This window comes from Ochotona curzoniae, unplaced genomic scaffold (genome assembly GCF_017591425.1).
Source record: "Ochotona curzoniae isolate NIBS_2020 unplaced genomic scaffold, NIBS_Ocur_1.0 contig_3097, whole genome shotgun sequence".
NCBI lineage: Eukaryota > Metazoa > Chordata > Mammalia > Lagomorpha > Ochotonidae > Ochotona > Ochotona curzoniae.
In genome coordinates this window covers 114281-125424 of record NW_024465720.1, presented here as the reverse complement: position 1 = coordinate 125424, position 11144 = coordinate 114281, and the positions used below count along the sequence as shown (strand labels likewise).

Below are 11144 nucleotides of genomic sequence, written 5' to 3'. Positions count from 1 at the left end.
TACTCTGGAGGCTGGCCTTCCCAGGACCACTTGCGTTCTTGTTTCCCGTGGAAATGATCTCCTGATTACCACAGAGGATTGGTTCCAATACTCTTCAGGCACAAAAATTCACAGATACGCATATCCCTACCATAAATGGCACTTTTTAAGTATAACCTACTCACACATTAGACCATCTCTGGATTGCTCACACTGCCTAATGCGACGTACATGGTAGGTAAACAGCTGCCAGGATGTACTGTTTAAGGGATAAGGATGTTATTTTAAAATTTGCACATGATTATTCCTAATGTGATTTTATATTAAAAAAAATCATGTTTTTGATTGGCAGTTGATTGGATCTTTGGATGCAAATCATGCATATTACAGCTAGGGAGGGCCAAGTTTACTTTATAATTCAGCAGGCTTAGAAAAAGCACAGCTAATGGATTAGAGGAGGCTCCTGGCAGCCACTGTGATGAGCTCAGAGAGACACACCCCTGGGATCTTCCCATTGTCTCCATCCAAGTGTAAAAATAGTCAAAATGTGCAAGGGCGAGTCTGCCTTTGTGTCTGCTATGTGACTTTGGGGTGTTCTCTTCATTTTCTACCAGTATTCAAGGTTAATTTTTTTAAAAAGCTACTGTTAAATTTACATTCCTAAGTTTTTTTTCTTTCTCCCCTTTTAAAATTCCTCGTAAAATAACCCATCTCCCTGAATATAAAGCGAAGACTTGAAACACGGGCCATGGGACTGTGGACGGAATTGCCCACTTCAGGCAGACCGCCCGCTATCGAACCCTCCATTTGGAGGAACAAAGCAAAGCGGGGAGCACGGCGGCAGCTGAGAAATGAAGCTCGCGCCCTCAGCGCCTCTCACCTGCACGGGCGGCCGCCATCTTCTTGTTCCGCATCTTGTTCTCCAGCGCTTGCTACACCGGAAGAGACGGGAGCAGCAGTCAGAACTCCTCCCTTCCTCCTCCTTGACACTAAGTAAGACGACGTTTCTGTGAAACGCATTCTTACCATTTTCATCTTCTTTTTGAGATCCAGGTTTGCTGCCTTCTGGCCCTTGGCAGTAGCATTGAGATAATAGATGGTCAAACTAAATGTAGAAAAATAATAATAAAATAAAAAAAAATAATAAAGCAAAATGCATGCCATCTTTCAGCTCCTCGAGATTCTTCGTAAACTGACGGTGACTAAATCCTTCGATGAGCGCGCAAGGGGGTGCCACCTGTACTGTGTAGGTAGCAGTGAGGGTTCGGCTCAGGACTGCCCAGTGACAAGGACGAGTCCAGGAGGGTCCCAAGCTCCGTCCTCCAGGCTGCACCACTCAATACTGGCTTCCTCTTGGAAACACACTGACATCATATTAAGTTGTAATTAAAAACAACTTCTTAATTTAACAGCAATGGTATCCAAGAGAGGAAAATGTATTGATGCTACATGTCAAAAGAGGAAAGCCACATTCTACCCTAAATTCCCTCCTTTGGCCTTTAAATGGGAACAGAATCCTCACAGGCGTAGTAGATTAATATGGATTTTTTCCATAAAATATATTGTTTCCATTTCTATTTCTCCTTGTCTTTATAAAAGAATATGCTTCCAGAAAAAGCAAATTGCAACCTAGCAATTCTGCTAAAAGCAGTACTCTCATCTTAGGGGGAAAAAATGAACAAAGAAAAAGAAATGCTCTTTAAAAATGAAAGTGATACTGCTGTTTGTGGCAAATAGTTGGGTACTGAACACATCTCCTCTACTCTCCAACGTGCCAGATAATATCTTTTATATCTTTTATGGGCCATCTGGAGTTAGCAACCAAATTATTGATACACTTTAACTGGGTTGTCTCTTATATCAGTGGAGGGAGTTTGGAATTACAGACATGCAAGCAGGTATCTAAGGATTACCTGCCACACACACACACACACACACACACACACTGGTGTTCGATAAATGTGTGTGTGTGTGTTGCAAGGATTTGCCTAGAACTTTCCCTTGATTTGGGCGGCAAAGTCGAAGACCTCAGAAGTCATTTCTGTTTGTGGATTCTGATCTTATCAACACTGGTTCCCTGCCTTGCCATAACTCATTTCCTCATTTCCAAAGGGATCCAAGTGCCTGCGGAGAACTAACCGAGCTCTACTCAAATGCTGCAAAACCATCGAGGCTCATTCTGGAAGAACCACTGGGGAAATTCAAAATGTCTCTTAATTAAAGGTAATAAAAAGCCAAGTCAACCGTATGCGCCCTATAAAAGAAAAAATGAGGCCTCCGGGTGTGAAAAAAAAACCATAAAATCAGTAATAAACTGAAATTTGGACTTTAAATCAGAAGCTCAGAGCTAACACTGGCCCCTCCTGGGTCTCAGCTTGCCTTGCAGGGTGTCCCAACAAGGGGCAGGCCTACGACTTCCAACTCCAGCCCAGCCCCAGGCTGGTTAGTTTGGTCCATGAACTCAGAACGCTTTTCACATCCTTAAGTGGTTATGTGAGTATTCACTAAGATCCTCAGTGACATCTTGGCCTAAAACATCTGCTGTCTGGTCCATCCGTGACTACCAGCTTGGAGCCCATCCGATGTCTCCACTGAACCAGAACTCAAGTATGTGTAAAAAAAAAAAAAAAAAATCGGTGAGACTGAGAAGGCAGGACTTGAAGTCCGTTTCTCCAATGCCAGCGTCGGCTCCCGGCCTACACCTGCGGCAGACTGCTCACTGTTTAGACAGTGGCATTTGAATCAAGCTGCTCCTCTGCTTACAAACGGGCATCCCTCAGCAAAGAACACCATCACAAAAGCTAGGACGTTTCTACTGTGTGTGCATGTTCTGAACAGGATCTCACTTATGCCACTAAAATGGCCCTGACTCGCAGAGATGCTCAGATATCCGAGACATGCTCTTAGAAGCCACTGCTGTCATGAACGTGTAGAGTACAGAAATCACTTTGATGGCCATCTGGCGAGACACGCTGCACTCGCTCGACAGGTCGTTTCCCAACACACCCAGAGATGTCGTTATCAGATTCTTTAGGTCGCCTCACCATCAAGGGTCTCTAATTTATAAGAGCGATCTGTCTTGCTGTTGATTTTTCCCATCAGCTTTTCTGCATAGAAGACATCCCGGGTTAAGGAAGTGAACATTGGATTCCCTGCCAATGGATTTAACTCCCAGCACTGCCTTTTTAGTGTCTCACGTAGCAGGAAAACTCACTTCCCACCTGCCCTTTCTTAGTTTATAAAATCTATAATGTTGCGTATGACGCCTGCCCCCTCTCTTAGGAGACTTGAGATCGTGGTCACAACCAAGATGACGGTAACAACTTGGTCGGATTCTCAGCTCATTTACTCCAACCCACTGGGAGATGGCGCCCTGGGGATTCCTCCCTTCGCCTTTATCCAAACAATCCTGCCCTTCCCATCAATGCTGTTCCTGAAGTGTCTCTCAGGTGGATTCATCCCTGCCCTTCTTGATTGATGGTGCAGGAGGCACTTTGGGGTTTAAAGGAAGAACTGAGGCACTTTTCTTGGCTTTTCCATAGTAAGTATGTATTTTTATTTTAGAGGCAAGTGTATATGGGTTGACCAAGGCTCCGAAGCCAATAAAAGTTCTATGGGAACAAAACCTCCTGCCAAGTTCTTCCTCAGAAATCACTGTGAAGTGACATTTGCAAGACCCTCTGGTCCTCTGGCTCTATTAGCATAAACACACTTACTGACAGTCTTCTAAGGACACAGGGTAATTATTAAGACCCCTTAAGCTCTTGGTTCTAAAATACAGCTTATGGAGCCCCCCCCCAGGGGTCACTAACTTGGAGGCTCATCATTTCTGTATATGCACAGCCATCTGCTTTACGGAATAAGAGCTGGGGGGCGGTCTGCGGGGGATGCTCCAACATACTGATTAGATTTAGCCCTTAACATTGATGTTTCCCTGGCTTTAGCTGTTTACTGATAATTATTTTGGTTACTTGGGAACAAATCCTATAATCCCGGGGAGGGAAAGCCAGATGCAGATGGCTGTGAATTCCATCCAATAAGATAAGAATATGCCTCATGAATTTCAGCTCTCAAAAACATGTAATCAGCCCTGAATCTGGCTGGGTTACAGCACAGCCCTTGGGGAGGAAAGAGCTGGAATGGCCGACACTCCCGAGGAGCCAGGGAGCACAGCATAAAGACCCTGTCCGCACAGGGGAGGTACGCACGCCATCACCAGCACAACAGCAATGACCAGTCCGGGGTTCGAGAGCTGCCTCAGTATCTTCGCCATCCAGCTGGGAAAGTCATGTTCCAGGGTCTCGCCAATGACTTCGAACATCCGATTTTTGCCACTGAGAAAGAAAAAGGGGGTGGGTGGGGAAAAAAAAACGTATATGGGAACTATGATTAGTTCAAGATCATTAGAAATCTTTCTACGATGCCCGTACTCTGTCACATTAAAAATCTTATACTGAGCTGCAACTCCTAATATTTGGCCCCATGCATTGTCAACACGTGGATAAGATCTGAGAAACGGCGTCCCAACAAAAACACACAGCCGAGGCTATTAAGAAATTAGTCACGGCATTAGAAGGCTTCTACAAACTGCATTTCTAAAACTTGGATTGAATATGTTTTACAAGCAGCCCCCAAGCTTGCCCTCTCAGCCAGCAGTTGGAGAATGAACTCTTTGGGCAGAGTAAACATGTTTAGTTTGTAACTGGCTTTGGAAATGAGCACAAAGAATGGCCCGCCGAATAAAAGGCACATATAATCCAATAGCTCTTCCCATGCGATGCTTTCACCCTCCAACACAAAGGGTGATAGCACGGAGAACAGCACGTGCTTCTCTGTGTTCCCTCTGAACGCCACTAGGCCGCGCTGCTGTGACTCTCCAAGGCCACGGAACACCTGCTACCATCGATTGGGAAGGTGAGAGCAGGCTATCTTAACTTAGATTATCTGCAATTTCAATGTCAGATTCACTGTACAAAGCTTTTTGATACATATGTTTTAGAAAAGATAGGGTGTGTTTCACCAAATTGTATGTATCATCAGAATAGAACATTTTCAACTATTAAATAAATACGACCCATAAGTTCCAAATCAGATTTTTTTTTTCCCTTCAGTCAGAACTAATACCGTCATCCGTCAGGCAGAGGGTGTCATCAGGTATTTTGTCAGCAGTTACAGCACTGAAGGGGACACATTTTGCTTCAAAGATTATAGATTTATACAATAATTAATAAGACTTAAGATACATAACGGGGGGGGGCGATGCAGCCTCCAGATAATAATTTAAGATTAAATTACTTTGATCCAATGCAGCTTCATCATTTTTCTCTGCTAATTGATACATCCCTTACCTGCAGCCACATGGAGCACAGCGAAAGAATTAAAAAGAATCAGAAAGAACCAGAAAATCCATCCTCCCATCTCGGGTCACAGCTGATGAATATGGTCAGAGTAGGGGGCCTAGAACGTTATTAAATCATATCTATTCCAAAAATATATTTTTTAAAAATAGAAAGACTTATTTATTTTTCTTGGAAAGTCCGATTTACAAAGAGAAGGAGAGACAGAAAAATCTTCCAAAATCTTCCATCCACTGGTTCACTCCCCAAGCAGCCACAGGGCCAAAGCTAAGGCGATCTGAAGCCGGTAGCCAGGAGCTTCCTCTGGTCTCCCCTGCAAATACAGGGTCCCAAGGCTTTGATTCGTTCTCTACAGATTTCCCAGGCCACAAGCAGGAGCTGCATGGGAAGCGCAGCAGCCAGGACACGAATCAGCACGCACGTGGGATCGCAGCGCATGCAAGACGGGGGTTTCGGCCACTAGCGTATTGCACCGGGCCCTGCAAAAAGATCTTAACATGGTGTTTCAACACAAAGTCGCCCAAATCTCGCATTCTTGGGTCCCCTTTTCCAAACCGAGTCTCGCCAGAAAAATGAGTCAGATGTCTTAATCACTGTCAAATTACAGAAGCATCTCTCAATCCCCAGCGAGCCGTGCCTGGTCACCCGGTGTGCCGTGCCAATATCCTGCGAAGTCCTCTTGTCTCCGACTACACATGCCAGAGATGCGGCCAGCGTCATCTGCTCCACACATGCGCAGTCTGCGGGGAACGCTTTCTGCTGACCCGGACTGAGCCGTTCTCGGGATCCGAACACCCACTGGGTGTGTGAACCTGCCTCTACACGAACAAGACTGCCCCACCTCCTAGCACGCGCTATCAGTCATTACTCACTCATTAACAAAGTATCGTGCAGGACTGTGTTCTCGACTTACAGAAATGAAAGCACGAGCCGGAAACGTCAGGAAAGTGGACAGGCTGAGGTATAAACCTTGGATGAACAATGCAACAGCAGTCGCAAAGCTGTATCTAGGCAAGTTCTATCTGAACTTGTGCTGAGTAAATGAGCTCAGCTGCTTAAAGTCATCATAAAGAGGAAATCAGAATACAAATGCCAAAATGTTGTTATTTTTACTCTTTGAACGATGGGTCATATGTTTTTCCTTAATGCTAAGTTTCCACAATTTCTGGTTTCTCTAGGATAAACACATGTTGCCTTTACAGTAAGATATAAATCACATTATTTAAAAGTAAAATTTCCATTAACAGTTAAGTATGTGAGAAACTAAAAAATTACGAAATGTTCAAAATTCTTGGCATGATTAGCGAAAAATGCCAATTGTCAGGAAATGCGATGGAACAGTAACAATAATTATCTTCATTTGGACACTCCCCAAGTGACCGCTACGACCAGTTCTGCACCGGTCCAAAGTCAGGAGCCAGGAACCTCCTCCAGGTCTCCCACACGGGTGCAGGGTCCCAAGGATTTGGGCTGTCCTCAACTGGTTTCCCAGGCCACAGGCAGGGAGCTGGATGGGAAGCAGGGCTGCCAGGATTAGAACCGGCACCCATATGGGATCCCGGCACATTCAAGGCAAGAATTTTAGCCACTAGGCCGCTGCGCCAGACCCCGAATAACCATTCTTTTGTTCCAAACTGAGGAAAGCGAGAGGAAAATGAACCAAGTACTATGAAGCTACCTTCTCCCCAGTGTTGGAGTAAAACTATTTTAACTTTCTTGATCTCAAAATAGTACCACACGTGCAGTAATTTTACCTACATTTGCCAATAAGGACAGTCCAGGTTCAAATCGGATGCAATGCCTTACACAGACTCACGGGTTTGCAGTAAGAAGCTTGAGTAACTCAGTGTACGGCAAAAGGAGTTACTACTTAAACAGTGAAACCCGCACCATCATTGTGGGGCTTACTCATCAGTGTTTTAAATCCAAATGCAGCTGTGTAGCCACCAGCCCATTCCTTCCTTACACTGTGTGGTTTCCCTAGCGATCACTAAAGGCATTGCTACGTTTTACTGCGCAGGATCAACTTTCAGTTAAAAAACCTTAAAACGCACCTAAAAGTTATCCTAGATATTAAGTGGTGTGAGTAATTTGCAACTGAAGTCTTACAGCAGCATCTCTCATACTTGCTACTCAGTTACCAAACAAGACAAATGCCTCCTTCTCGACTGTAATTTCAGCTGTAGCCACCAGATGTCACTGTCCACATTATCCACTTCAGCCAATACACATATACACACGCTGAAGTGAAGAATCTTGTCAACTGCCATTTCCTGAGCATAACAGAGCTCCAGTTAGCCTAGCTCCATCAGCTTCATACATGCCTCTCTTTATACTTGGTCTGTGGACTTTAACAGCCTGAGCGGGACAGATGAAAAGCAAATTGCACGTCGCCACGCTAGCTCCACGCTTGCCACTCACAGGGTTTTTCACTCTCTCCTCTACTTCACAGAATGGAGAGAGCGGAACTGCCTGCTGGCTGGTGACAGCACCCAGAGACTCTTGGGGACATTTGCACCACATGAATGTCCAAGGCTCTTCAGGAAATGAAATCTTTTAAGACCTCTAGGACTTTGCTTTCTGTAACGTGTCATTACGAAATCTCTGTCCCGAGGAAGAGAAACAAAATACATGTCCAACTTGAATCCCAGAACCTTCCTGATTCCTGGCCACTTACTAGAGCGATAGTTTTGTGATTATATTTAAGGAATTGCATTTAACCTTTGTACTAGCATCTAGCATTTTGAGTAACTTTCTACTTATTCTTGCTTAACAATGATTTCACTTGCTAGGTAACCTATGGGGACATCTCCTTTCGAGGTGGTGGTCTGCGTGAGGACAACACTGTGATTGTGGCTGAGCGTGATGGGCCGACACCAGGAAAATTCCCACACCAGCGTCAGTGTAATGGCATCCTGTCCGTTGCTGCATCCTGTGATGGAGATGGCTCAGCTCCACCAGTCACACGTCACTCAGGAAGAACTTACAGCAGCACAAATTACTTCCCTTTTTACAATTTCCAAATGAGAAAACAGATGTCCCATAATGAGCAGAGTGGCCAAAGGATATCATTCCTCTAACCAAAACGCAATTGTACACACACACACACACACACACACACACGCGGCCATCGGCGCCTCCACCCCCCAGGACACACGTGCACACACTGCACCTCGTCACCTGAAAGGGCCACAGTCGCACCCCCAGAACACACGTGCACACACTGCACCTGGTCACCTGAAAGGGCCACAGTCGCACCCCCAGGACACACGTGCACACACTGCACCTCGTCACCTGAAAGGGCCACAGTCGAAGGATGGTGGGAGGGACACAATCATGTACAACACCGGCATGGTGGACAGGAAGAGGATGAGCAGCAGCATGCCCAGGTAGAAGTTGTTGGAGCGACTCGCCTTGAAGACTCTGGCCTCGAGGACGTTGCAGCACATCACGGCCCAGCACTGGAAGTACCTGGACGTGTGCAGACGAAGGATGTTGATGCCCGGGAGACTCGGAGCAAAGAATGACCCCATCCTGCAGGGAGACAGGGCCCGACTCCTTCTGAGTCCTGTCTCCTCGCAGCGTCACGCAGGGAGACAGGGCCCAGCTCCTTCTGGGTCCTGACTCCTCGGCAGTGTCACACAGGGAGACAGGGCCTGGCTCGGAGGGAGACAGGGCCCGGCTCCTTCTGGGGCCTGACTCCTCGCAGCGTCACGCAGACCTGCACATTCACCAGCTGCTTCCTCTCAAAAGGCGGGGATCGTATGACTGCTTTCAGCCGTGCCTTTTACATCAACCTATTTGCATCTTGCACACACATTCTACAGTTCTCCTGTTATTACAGGGATTGCATACATAATTCTTGTGCTATTAGCAACTATGCCTGCTGTCATTAATAAAGTAGAACAGGATAAGCAATATGTTATAATTGTTTCAAAATCCAATACAAGTTTCATTTCTCTTAATAGGCACATCAGTGATTAACAGACTTACTACATGTAATATTTTTATAATTGATTCTTAAACTCACTCATTCCAATCAAATGAACTATAAATTTGGATTCATTACTTTTGTCATAGTTATGCTTTTCTGTTTAGATACTATTTGTTCTTTGTAGCTGCTGAAATGACTTATAACTCATTGGTCATTTAAAGCTAGCTTAACTGTATATTTTTAGTATGAAAATTTCATATGTACATCTAAATTCAGCTCAAATATTTAAATTTGTGCTTTAGTCTTAGCCACTGATTTTTTTTTTTTTGCACACAACTTTTAAAAACTATTTTTTAAATTGACATTTTTAATCAGAAAACCACTTGGGTTAGGTTACTTTTATTAGTGGCCTCAATGATTATCTCAACAAAATGTATTTTTATTTTTTATAAGAAAATCAGTTAGCAGCACAAAGGAATACAAGCAGTAATGTGCAAGTCCCAAATCAGAATGAAGGTATATATGAACTTGTTTTACAAATATAAGCAGAACCTTATCTTCTCAACTGTCCCAAGTACAGAAACACTCGCAGCATCACTACTTTAGTATTGTATACTCCTTGCACATGCAGAATCACAGAGTAATCAATGCAATGTAAGTGCAATGCATTGTGGGGAAATTTCTGAGTTAAGCAAAGAAATTAGTTTCTGCCATAACTGTATTTATGCCAACCCAGATATAACTCACTCTTTGGTGGGTGAAATCGTGTCATGATTCGGGTTGTCATGCTGACAGAATTGTGAACGGCAGGTATGAAGGATATTTTAGTACACCAAATCAATCAAAACCTTTCTAAGATATTAAAGTATAGATATCTTTATAAGAGGATGGATTTTTAACACAGCCAAGTATGCCATTGCTACAGGGCAGCAAGAGGAGAGACGGAAGTCCAAGAAAGCCAGCAAGTAGATGAGTCATAGTCAGCTGATAGGCCAGAGCTGCGAAGCCCTGAACGACAGCCCCAACTGCCACTCCTCCTGGTGCAATACACCTGTGTAAAAGTCAGTCTTGGCCATATGGCTTCCTTCAGAATAAAACTATAATGAGGAGACCAGCACGGTAGCCTAGTGGCTAAAGTCCTTGCCTTGCACGTGCCAGGATCCTACATGGACTCAAGTTCTGGTCCTGGTGGCCCCGCTTCCCATCCAGCTCCCTGCTTGTGGCCTGGGAAAGCAGTCAAGGACAGCCCAAAGCCTTGGGACCCTACACCTGGTTGGGAGACCTGGAGGAGGCTCCTGGCTCCTGGCTTTGGATTGGCTCAGTTTTGACCGTTGCAGTCACTTGAGGAGTGAATCATCAGATGAAAGAGCTTGCTCTCTGTCTCTCCTCCTCTCTGTATATCTGACTTTACAACAACAAAATAAATATCAAATATGTATATATGAAATATTTCACTACTGGATAGAAATTGCACATTTCTGTACTATTTTTCACTCTCTTCTCTCTGCTGCTACTGTCACCAGCAAAGTTTCAAACGGACCTTATTCCATCCGTGTGAATTGTTAAAGTGAAGCTATAAGAGCCAGAGCTCTACCCAACGCACACTGAATGCGTTCTTTTCTTAAGCCACTAGAATTAGAAACTGAGTGTCCTGGCTGCCCAGCTTGGTTGATGCTAAGACATAGGTTTGTACATAATTCAAAAACGGCCTTGAGGAGAGCCACATACAGTTACACATACATATGCATTGCTTGTCCATGTGTGTGAATGCATGCAAATACAGTATATGGATTCACAGCAACAAATAAATTAAAAACACTACCACACATAGATATTTTGTACAGATTACTCAAAAGTCATAATCCAGGGGGGAA

The 11144-nt window shown here is 44.6% G+C and overlaps 1 protein-coding gene across 1 annotated transcript in view; it reads right to left on the bottom strand.

Moving 5' to 3' along the window:
- Nucleotides 1–859: 859 nt before the first annotated feature.
- Nucleotides 860–11144, bottom strand: part of LOC121155748 (transmembrane channel-like protein 1) — a gene marked incomplete at both ends in the record, with an annotated part of 40606 nt that continues 30321 nt past the window's right edge. Inside the window, 4 exons of the mRNA XM_040979210.1 lie at nucleotides 860–911; nucleotides 1006–1084; nucleotides 4188–4313; nucleotides 8631–8870. Coding sequence (XP_040835144.1) covers nucleotides 860–911; nucleotides 1006–1084; nucleotides 4188–4313; nucleotides 8631–8870 — 497 coding nt within the window. The remainder of the gene's footprint in view (nucleotides 912–1005; nucleotides 1085–4187; nucleotides 4314–8630; nucleotides 8871–11144) is intronic.